This window comes from Typha angustifolia, chromosome 14, assembly GCF_048772165.1.
Source record: "Typha angustifolia cultivar Huaian chromosome 14, ASM4877216v1, whole genome shotgun sequence".
Lineage (NCBI taxonomy): Eukaryota > Viridiplantae > Streptophyta > Magnoliopsida > Poales > Typhaceae > Typha > Typha angustifolia.
In genome coordinates this window covers 11741367-11752020 of record NC_133252.1, presented here as the reverse complement: position 1 = coordinate 11752020, position 10654 = coordinate 11741367, and the positions used below count along the sequence as shown (strand labels likewise).

At 38.9% G+C, this 10654-nt stretch overlaps 3 protein-coding genes across 4 annotated transcripts; 2 read left to right on the top strand and 1 right to left on the bottom strand.

Annotated features, from left to right (window-relative positions):
- The first annotated feature begins 903 nt into the window (after nucleotides 1-903).
- LOC140776529 (sphinganine C4-monooxygenase 1-like) lies at nucleotides 904-2991 on the top strand. The gene is made up of 2 exons (XM_073120261.1): nucleotides 904-1179; nucleotides 2303-2991. The coding sequence occupies exons 1-2, from the start codon at nucleotides 952-954 to the stop codon at nucleotides 2840-2842; spliced, it is 768 nt and encodes a 255-aa protein (XP_072976362.1). The 5' UTR covers nucleotides 904-951; the 3' UTR covers nucleotides 2843-2991.
- Nucleotides 2992-6191: 3200 nt separating this feature from the next.
- LOC140776702 (calmodulin-binding protein 25-like) lies at nucleotides 6192-7235 on the top strand. Its single transcript, XM_073120514.1, has one exon. The coding sequence runs from the start codon at nucleotides 6311-6313 to the stop codon at nucleotides 6791-6793; it is 483 nt and encodes a 160-aa protein (XP_072976615.1). The 5' UTR covers nucleotides 6192-6310; the 3' UTR covers nucleotides 6794-7235.
- Nucleotides 7236-7337: 102 nt separating this feature from the next.
- LOC140776701 (protein sym-1) lies at nucleotides 7338-10492 on the bottom strand. Of its 2 annotated transcripts, none has more exons than XM_073120513.1 (8): nucleotides 10001-10492; nucleotides 9122-9209; nucleotides 8706-8800; nucleotides 8487-8559; nucleotides 8218-8310; nucleotides 8063-8149; nucleotides 7704-7784; nucleotides 7338-7539 (listed from the first exon to the last, which is right to left on the bottom strand). In XM_073120513.1, exons 1-7 carry the CDS (start codon nucleotides 10351-10353, stop codon nucleotides 7704-7706), a joined length of 870 nt encoding a protein of 289 aa, XP_072976614.1. In that variant the 5' UTR covers nucleotides 10354-10492; the 3' UTR covers nucleotides 7338-7539. The 2 variants fall into 2 exon arrangements, with proteins under 2 accessions (XP_072976614.1, XP_072976613.1); XM_073120512.1 differs by having other exon boundaries at nucleotides 7338-7553; nucleotides 10001-10491.
- Between the last annotated feature and the right edge of the window lie 162 nt (nucleotides 10493-10654).

Below are 10654 nucleotides of genomic sequence, written 5' to 3'. Positions count from 1 at the left end.
TACAAATCTAATTTTACTTTCAATTTTCTTCGTCTAAGATTAATCACTTAGTAATGAATAATTAATTTAAAAAAATATTTTAGAAATTTTATATAATTAGAAGGCTAATACACGGTGTATTAAGTTGCAATTGAATTTTAGACACAAGTATCACTTTTAATTAAAAATAGACTAAACAATGATAAAATATAAAATTAAGTAAATAACAACGATAACAAATAATTGCATATAATAAAAGACAGACGAGGTAGGACGATAGTCCTGAAAACAAACCTCTCACTTGGCTGAACAGCGATATTACTGTTAAAAAAAAAAGATAATAGTATATGTAACGTGTTTAATCATTATATCTACTTGTTAAAGAATATCATCTAACTATTAGATTATCAATTTTAGACACTTTATGAACTATTTTATTTTTATTTTAGAGAAAAACAAGTTTAAGAAATAGAAAAAAGTATTCATTTGAATGGATAAAAATAAGGCTATATAAAATTAGATAATAGTTCACATCTAATTATAATTAAACCATAGTTGTAATGAGATGTTTAATTAGGGCACCATTAGTTACCACGTCTCTTAGAGAAAGAACAAAAAGTATTGGTTAATTAATTGATTTTTTATATATTAATGACAACGAATAAACTATAGGTACATAGATGAATAACGAATAAAAGGAGGAGCTTAATTTAATTTTAAATTATGTTTCTTTTTTGCCTATAACGTCCAAGAATTGAGGAGAAGCTTTCCTTCTATTGGCTGAGACCTCCCTAACCGAAGAATTCCAACTGCATACAACTCGGATCCCCTCCACTCGTACGTACCAAAGGAAACGAAAACCTCCCAAAAAGGCGTCGCCTTTGAGCGCTCTTTTTTTTTGTTCTCCTCCCTCCTCCACCTCTCTCGTCTCCTTCTTCTATCTCCTAGGGTTTCGGACTGGGGGGGGGCTCGATGGGACGGGTCCCTTGGGTTTCCGACGAGCTCCTCGGGACCATCGTCCCGATCGCTGTGTACTGGCTCTACTCCGGCCTCTACTGCCTCCTCCAAGGCCTCGACCGGTTCCGGATGCACTCGCGTAAGGAGGAGGACGCCAAGAACGCGATTTCCAAGGCCACCGTCGTCAAGGGCGTCCTCCTCCAGCAATCGGTCCAGGCCGCCGTCTCCATTCTCCTCTTCACCGTGAGATGCTCTCGTGTTCGCGTCTTCCTTTCTTCTTGTCATTCTATGTTCGAATAGTTATGAGTAATTTACAATGAGTGGGATTTATTTGAATTCATATTGGTAATGTGAAAGTGCACGGGAGGATTAGAATGGCTCTCATTCTCGCCAGTTTCCAGTATGGCGAGAATGAGAGATGGGAGTAGGAAATACATGGAGCAATTATCTTTTGAATCCGTTTCTTTTCTTCTTCTTCCCCCCCTTTCATCTCTTGATTTGTTCCTTCTCCATGCTTTATAAGAGGCAAACTTTTATCTTATCCTGACATTCTACTTTTTGTCATGGGATATATATATATATATATATATATATATGACGATAACCCAACATTCAATTTATCCATATGTTGTTGCCTAGCTGTGTAAGTTTTCCTTGCACTTAATCTGTTTAATGAATCTTCTACTTGCTTGCATGCATAAACACAACAATCTTTTTGATCCTTATCCAATACAAATACCAGAGAAAACACTCCCTTTTTCATGGATATTCTTCTTTTTCATAGATGATGGTTGACAATTTGTACTTTGTTTTTAAAATGAATGGTGGGATATTAAGATGATATATAATTTTTCCTTCTTGTTGTTTTAATTAACTTTGAACATTTATGTTTCAATATTCAGATGCTCTGAATACTTCCTAACATGGTTTATTTGATACCACTGCACTTCATTAGTAGAACAGTGACCTACTGGTCATTTGGTGCATCAACACTTAGTCTGCTGCTTAATTTTGAAAAGCATATTCTGGCATTGATTGTGTGAATGATCCTTGAAATTTCTACTCTGCACTTCACTGCTAGCTGATCCATTACTGCATTACTGTTATATAATTGCGATTATTGAAATTTTCTTACAGAAAAAACATGGACAAGTAAATACATACAAGCATATGCAAACTTGATTTTGCTTCTACTCTTACTCATTTATATCATGTAGATGGGTAACTTGAATAGAAGAAAATTAGGACCTTGATGTTTATTAATGTTCCGCACGCATACACTTTAATGTCCATTTCTGCTGAGCAATAATATGATTAAAAGTGATGCTAGGTTCTAGATGAACTCTTACCTGATAACACTCTGTAGGTTGCAGGTGACAACACTGCTGTGAGCTTGCCAGAATCTCAAGGCTCCCTTTTTTTGTATGCTAAGCAGTTCTTGTTCGCGATGCTGGTAATGGACACATGGCAGTACTTCATGCATAGATACATGCACCACAACAAGTTCCTCTACCGTCATATCCATTCACAGCACCACCGGCTGGTTGTACCATACTCATTTGGAGCACTCTACAACCATCCTATTGAGGGGCTCCTTCTTGACACAGTAGGAGGGGCCTTGTCCTTCCTTATCTCTGGCATGTCTCCAAGGACAGCTATTCTTTTCTTCTCCTTTGCAACTATCAAGACGGTCGATGACCATTGTGGACTCTGGCTACCAGGAAACCCATTTCATTTGCTCTTTCAGAACAATACTGCTTACCATGATATCCATCACCAGCTCTATGGCAGCAAGTACAACTTCTCGCAGCCCTTCTTTGTCATGTGGGACAGGATTCTTGGTACTTACATGCCATACTCCATTGAGAGAAGAGTGGATGGAGGCCTTGTAGCAAGACCAATATGAGAGCTGCCTTAGAGATTTGGTAAGCCAAGCCTGATGGACGCACTAAGGATTCTTGCATCTTCTCATCCATGTATCTTATTTCCAATTAATGAAGCTACTTCCCACTGCAAAGATTACAAACACCTGGCAGTTGCTTTACTAACAGTACTTATTTTGCCACGATGTATTGTTGCTACTTTGAATCCAGAGTTAAATCAAATATGGCATTGCAACCAAAGTTGATCAGAATTATTTTTTTTTCAAAATTCACGAGGGAATGCTCCATTCTTGGTTTCATCTACTGAGGGTTTCATGTATGACTTAGTATGTACTTCACTTGTGTCATAGTATAGTGGAGCTTACGAATTTGTCCATATGACTGTTATTTTCACAAAATTACATGGAAGTAGTACTTAAGTGCCAATTTTTTGCTTTATTTATCTGATTGGAAGTGTGTCTGGTCTCACTCTATAGCAAAGTTTTGTTGGCCTGTCTATGTTTTTGTTTGTTAATCGATTAGAGTTCTCAAGTTCTTCAACTACTGATGTATTAGCGAGTTGCTGGAAGCCTGTGCTAGGATTATTGGACACTATATTGGTTTCTGATGTTGTGTTAATTTAAAATAGAAGGCGATCTGCGTTGCATCTTTAATGGGTCTCAATCCTACTACAATTGCTATCTTATTTAGTTCAAAAATACCTGTGTCAAGTGATCAGCAGAGCTGCTCTGTTCTTAAATGGATATAAGTTACATATATAAAGTAAGAAGTTTAATCTCTGTCTCATGTTTATTGTCCAGTTTCTTTTGGTGTATTCCTCCAGCTTATTAAAACTGCGAAATCTTGCATGGTGATACACTAAGTTTCGTCTTAAATACTTGATATATTTTTGCGCTAATTTTTTGGCGATTAATGAAAATTTCCTTTTAACAAAAAATAAAACATCAGAGATATATTATTAAGTTTGTATTGATTGAATTAGGACGAGATACTTGATGGGCCAAACAGAGAGCCAAGATAAAATGCAGATGATGCTATCATATCTCATCAGTTATCGCTGAGAAGATGGACGGCACATTAGGTAGCTTAATCTTGACCTCTTCCAGTACCCTTTTGAAGCAGTAGAACCCTATCACTTTCCATACTACCTACCAGGTCACCACCTCAACTCTTCTCCTGACCCAAGTCAAACTCAAGCACCAGACTCCACCTGATTTTGCCCCACTGAGCCCTTAATTGGTTGCAACATCTCTTTCACAAAGCTGTGCCAATTAAAGCATGAAAAGATCCTCTGATAGCTACAATCTTGACTAAAGCAACCCAATTCAGCTGCCAAACTATTCCTAGCCTTAACTCTTCAATCAGAATTATTCTTTCTTGAAGCTTAAATATGCAACAGAGACCGCCTCTCTTCTCCGACGACCGACGAAAATCGAGTCATAGTTTCAGAATACGGTCAAACATAAAATTGTTCAAAATCAAATAGAATCTACCTCAGAGACTGACATGTTAAGGGCTAAAGATCACCAAGTAAACTAAAATGAATGGCTGAACTCAATGCAAAAGTATTATTCAGACCTTTCCATTGTCTCACAAAGCTTGAAGAGGGATTCATGGATTGGCCGGTTGGTGCGCAGACAATCCAAGAGACTAATAGGTCTCTGACAAGGCGAGATGCATATGCTAATTATATAAACCAAGCCAAGAAAATATGAGTAGGTAGGTACACATGGTTATTAGCAGTCGATGGAGACATCTAAGCAAAAAAAGAAAAAATCTTGCACAACTTCTGAGTACACCAATGTAATGATCTCATTAAAATCATGAATAATAAATATGATTTGTTATGAGAATAAATCATAGGATTAAGCAGTTTAGGCCAAGAATCTGCAACTTAGCTTTAAAAATGGGCTTAATTAACATTGAAATATTTGTCTGACAAGAACAACAGTTGAATAGACTTCAGAGCTTCAATTTTTTATAATGCCAAACTTACAAGTTGATCTAATTCTATTGACAGAGTCAGCTTCACAACATGGAGCAATCTCTATTAGAGATGAGATAAATATTAGATTAAATCGAGTGGACTTGGAAGGCAAAAGACCTAGTTTGACTTTGTAAAAGTTTTGAGACAAAGCCCCCTCACTTCTCACCAACTCCAAGATTGGCAGTGATTAAAGTAACTAAGAACATCAGGGATGGTGATTAATTTAATTCCACAAGATAACAGCTTACACAGGCAACTGCTAAAGATAGTTATATTATAAGTACATAGGGTAAGAAAAGAGGAAATTTCTTTCAGAGACCTCACTTAGATTATTGGGTTTGGTAGAGAAAAGCTTGAGGTGCAACCATTAGTCTACCAACAAGTGGTTATCGTTTTGTGTGCTTACTTGCAAAAGTCTAAAAGAAGCATGGCAATAAAGACCATCTTTGTTATTATATGTTAGCCAACTATGTTAATCATTGATTAGGTCTAATAACGTGCTGCTAATCTGGTTTGGATCACATCAAATTGTGAAAAATAATTGAAAATTTTGAAGTCTTACTCATTAGGTTTAAATCTCCTTATAATAAGTTGCAAGATTAGGTCTAATAACTTTTCTTGGTTGCAAAGTTAGCAACAATAGAAATTTTCATGCATATCCATGCATTAGAGTTTGCATAAGAGGATTAGTTTGTATGCAAATGGGTAAAGCGAAGGCTTTTTATGAACACCAGTGCTTCCACTTTTTTGCGAGTGGATTAGTTGCAAGATATATAGCAATCACCCACCACTCAAGCATATGGGGAGGGACCAAAAGAGAAAAGTGAAAGATTACGAGGACCAAAATAGATATATAGTACGACAGTGAGGTCACCGTGACGTAGAAGGACGTCATCCTGAGACGGCGCGTCTTCCTCGTGGAATTATTAAATTCACTTTTACTATTCTCCAATTTTATTTCTATTACTTTATTCTCTTATAATTTTATACGTGAAATTTAAAGATATTTATTAGATACAAATTAGATAAACTTATCTAATCTCAAATAATACTGATCGGATTTTAAATAATAATTATAAAGTAATCTTTCTAGAAGAACAAACAAGGACGAACAAGGTGGACATCAATTATTTGAGCTCCTCCGGCTCTCCCCCATTAACCGATATACACCGCGAATAATAATTTCTTTTTTATCCAACCCTCACGCCTCGATCTCCGATACACACTGTAATTAAAGCAGGGCGGGAATATTAAAAGACACGTGGCTCCCCCGCCCGCGTTGCTGCCTTCCCCCCCCCCCCCCCCCCCGCCCCACCCCCACCCCCACCCCCACCCCCACCCCCACCCAACTGCCTCATTAAATGCACCCAAACCCCTCTACATAACCAAATCACCCCACCCCTTCTCTCTCCCTCCATCCCGCACTCACCGTTGCACTCACTCTTCTCCCCTAAATCCACGAATTGGAATGCGCTAAATTCGAAAACCCTAATCGAGAGAATCCATGTCGATCCTCGACCCCTACTGGATCTCCCAGTCCTTCGCGCGCGACCCCGACCTGCTCTCCTCGTCCGCCCTCCTCCTCCACCTCGCCGGCGCTTCGCCGCCGCCTCGGCGGCCGTTCTTCCCCCCGCGGGCGACCGGGAGGGTCTCGAAGCGGAAGCCCCGCCCGTCGAAGAGGCTCCCCACGACCTACATCGTCGCCGACCCGGCCAACTTCCGGGAGATGGTGCAGCACGTGACCGGGGTCCGGGTCGACGACCCGGAGGCGCCTGTGGAGCCGGCGGTCGAACCGGAGGCGAAGCGGGTCGAGACGGCGGAGAGCTGCTTCGTGCCCACGCTCGACACATCGGCTCTGTTGCTCGACCGGGACGAGGTGGCCGGACCGGAGGTAGTTGGGTCCGCTTCGGTTGAACCCGATCGGTTCGAGCTCGATCCATTTGTGAGCCTGAGCTACCCTACTCTGGAGACTTGGGGGGCCATGTAGGAGAAATTATGTGGTTTACTATAACTACTTTTTTCTTAGCTTTTCTTAGATTAAGTGATGATAATTGTAGTTTTATTAGTTTTATATACTTATTTTACCACGCATTAAAGTATTAATATAATTATTGCTACTTACTGTCTTCTTAAAGCTAATATAGGTGCGTTGAGGGAACTCTTTCGCTAAATAGTTTTCCAGCACACTCAAATCATACGAGTCATCGACGAGGAATCCTGGTCAGAGGTGGGACCCACAATTGTTCTGCTCGCTGACTAACAGACTCGTATGTGGGCCACGTGGCTGAACTTGATGCTGTCGGGAATAAGGAGAATAGATACCGTTTGCAAAGAGTTTGGTATTATGGCATAATATTTAGGTCAATAATTAGGTTGTATATGTCAACGATGGTTTAAATGAAAGGGATAGTGATTTGATTTCCTCTCCAGTCAATTAACCTATGAATTTTTTTTTTCAAAAAAAAAGAAAAAGAGAAAGAAATATCAAAATACTGAAGAAGAAAATTTCGATTTCATCCAAAGAAAAAGAGAGAAGCACATCAACTGCATGCATCCAGTGAGAAGAAGCTGATAGAAAATTTCATAATTTAGCATAAAGCTCAACAGACTAAGAAGGATATCAAAAAAGGTTTCCTCAAATGCTTCTTTGCTATGAAACATTTACCACATTGTTGGATGAATTGCTGCCCAGCAATTCTTCATGGTTGGCCAGTTGTTCCTGGAGATTTATACCTGAGAAAAGGAAACTGCAAGACATAAAGATGTCATCAACAAGCAAAAAAGCTCAAGCATTGAATACAAAGTTATGAAGACAAGAGCTTGCTCTCCTACTTAAGGATAAAAAGAGTCATCATAGAACGTTATGTTCACCAAATACATAATGAAGAAGGAGCTACCTATTTCAGAACAACTTCTTTATGAGCTTTAAATGACAGAATCACATTCCATGCCAGAGCTACAATGTTTGCCACAAGAACCTGATATTCAAATCAATAAAAAGTAACATCAGCGAGAAAAATCACAAAATTTCCCAAGCAGAACACAGTTCTAGTCCTCTAGAGGGAAAGAGTAAGTATTTCAAGTAGTGTATATTATTCCACAATACATAATTTTGGAATACAATAATGACAAAAGGGCATCCAGCGATTAAGTTTGAAAGCTAAGTTATGTGTATCTTATGACAGGTTCACAGGTTCACCTCTCATTTTTCCATTATCTTAAGATTATATTGGTGAGAAGAGTATGATATTGAGACCTGAAATTGCTGTGGAACAAAGCGGAAGTTCAGAAATTGAAATGGGATCCACAATTGCCAATTTGCTATCACTGCTGAAAACCACTCCTGCAAAAAGTATATGCCGGAGTTGTTATTGTACTATCGCTTAGGCAGAGAAATGAGGTGTAATTCACCTGCCGAAGCTTTGGCACAACATGAGAAGGCCTTCCCTCTAAGGTGACAAGTGAAGCCATGAAAACTCCAATGAATATAGGAGAGAAGATGGACTGTAAAAGGAGACATAGTTTACATATTTTAAGTCAGATAGTGAATGAGATACCATAAGTAGCAATGCTTGACGTATATAATCTGATGAAACAAAACCTACAAATATACATCCAGTTCACCAGACATGATAAATCAAGATTTAAAACCTTAAAGGGAATGAAAGATAAATGCCTACCTGATCAAGCAAAAGGCGCACGAATGCCCCTGATGCACCACTAATAGTCACTAATTTACTCAAATACAAATACCTGCAAATCAAGTTTCACATTAACAAGCAAGCTTTCAAGATAATCAACTGGTCTTTGTAAGCACAAGAGTAGATGTTCAAAAAGAGATCAGAACATAAAATTAAACCACAAGAAATACAACCATTTAGATAGTCATGTTATCATACCAAATATGCAATGTGGGGCCAACCAAGACAAGTCCCAAGAAAGCGGACACAATTGTTCGCCTCACATCCAGCTTTGACACCTTATTAATCAGAAGCTGCAAGATGCAAATATGGAGGGCAACTCCAAGAAAATTAGATGTAGTAAAAAGTGATAAAAGAGGTTCAGTGATATCACAACCCATCATGACATATAGACCCTTGTCAAACAGTCATGATATGAAGTATCACAATATTTCTTGGTCAATGACCTGATAAAGAATATTGTACCAACAGCATAAATAATTGTGCCCTTTTTATCAAAGTGAAATATCAGTTATCAAAGGTAAGAAATAGTACATTGGTCTCATAAAGAGAAGATTTATGAAATCGGACAAAATAACAACATGTCAAAAGAATCAGTAGAGGTGGAAATCAACCTGGCATATTAAATCTCCAATGAGGTTTAGTATAGATGATGTTATAGCTTTAGTTATCACCGGATGCTTATCAAGAGCCATAAGGTACCTGGTAAGATGTAATAAGGTTGTTAATGGACCTACTGTTTCTCTATACGTTACAAGATGGAAATAGAACCATCAGCATAAGCAAAAAATAAAAGTGCAACAGAACAGCCAAGCTCTATTGCATTTGTCAAGTACTGTTAAAGAAAAGGGTGTGTGCTGCTGAAATTAATATTTTGTGATTATACATATATTAAATGATTTAGTGTACCCAAAAAGAGGCTTCCTAGTGCACTAGGATGCCACAGTAGTAATATATATGTGCCACCTTATCCTTGTTAAGGAGGAGTTGGAAGGTTGTTTACTCAAACCCATGCTACAAGACTCAATAAACTGCATGCCGATGCTTCAATAGTGATGCTTTGAACATTAATACCGCTTTATGTACAGAAAGATAGAAAAATATATTAGAAGATCATGTAGAAATGTTCTTGAACAGCCATAAGATCTCTAGTGATAATTTAAATAATCAATTAAACAGTATTCTACAATTCCTCAAATAAAGTATCAAATTGAGCTTTCTGAAGAGAAAAAAGAAATGGGCAAACTCTTAAGTCCTGATGAACACCCACGTATTGCGTGATAACAAGACAATCCATATCAGAAACAATTTAACGAATTCGTACTTGGAAAAAGAAAAGCAAACAAAGCATCAACGTATACAAATTTGTCACTCAGATTCCTGAGCATTGACACCAGCTGAACAAAACTGTCAAGAAATTTCCCAATAGAAAGACGGTTATAACAAAATTTCCCATAACAACGCAAAAGGAAACAGAAAGATGGCACTTTTACCACGAGAACAAGAAATTATCGTTCCCACCACTCTCACTTCCACCACCATCACCTCCTCCTCCTCCACCACCGCCGGAGCTCCCATCACCTGACCTCCCGCCCCCGCCCTCGCCGCCGGATCCACCGCCCGGAATCGCTCGATACGGGCCAAATTCAGGACCTTTTATCCCAAACCCAAAACCAGAGGTGGAATTCCAGAAAGCTCGGATAGAATGACATGGAAGACACAGGACACGATTCTGCCCCAAATTTGGAGAGATACTTCCCACATTTGGACGGGAAGAGACGGGATTTGGAGGAAACGAGATTGCTTTGGTGGCGGCGAGGGGATATTTGTGGAAGATTGCCGCCATTTTTTTTAGCAAACTGGAAGGGTTTTGCGACGAGTTCAAAGATAGAAGCTGTCTAAAAACATTTTATATATAATTTTTCGGATAGAAGTGCTCACGGGTCGCAGAAACGCTCAACGCGAAGCAGTAGGGTTTAAAAAGTCACCCGCCGCTTAAAGGCGACGCTGAGGTCCTATCCACGGATAAGAACCCTTATCGAGCTCGATTGTTCCCAATCAATGGGAAGTTATTCGAGGTTTTATTTATCCGACCCCTTGGCAGGCACGGCATGTTTAGTTGCTGCATAAGGAAGTGCATTTTTGTA

Bases quoted from the DNA above. Each gene is read 5' to 3' on its own strand.
- LOC140776529 (XM_073120261.1), top strand. From the start codon at position 952: ATGGGACGGGTCCCTTGGGTTTCCGACGAGCTCCTCGGGACCATCGTC. The intron at 1,180-2,302 runs GTGAGATGCTCT...AACACTCTGTAG, and splicing joins TCTCCATTCTCCTCTTCACC to GTTGCAGGTGACAACACTGC.
- LOC140776702 (XM_073120514.1), top strand. From the start codon at position 6,311: ATGTCGATCCTCGACCCCTACTGGATCTCCCAGTCCTTCGCGCGCGAC.
- LOC140776701 (XM_073120513.1), bottom strand. From the start codon at position 10,353: ATGGCGGCAATCTTCCACAAATATCCCCTCGCCGCCACCAAAGCAATC. The intron at 8,801-9,121 runs GTTGATTTCCAC...TGCATCTTGCAG, and splicing joins TTGGAGATTTAATATGCCAG to CTTCTGATTAATAAGGTGTC. The intron at 8,311-8,486 runs GTAGGCATTTAT...CTCCTTTTACAG, and splicing joins TGCGCCTTTTGCTTGATCAG to TCCATCTTCTCTCCTATATT.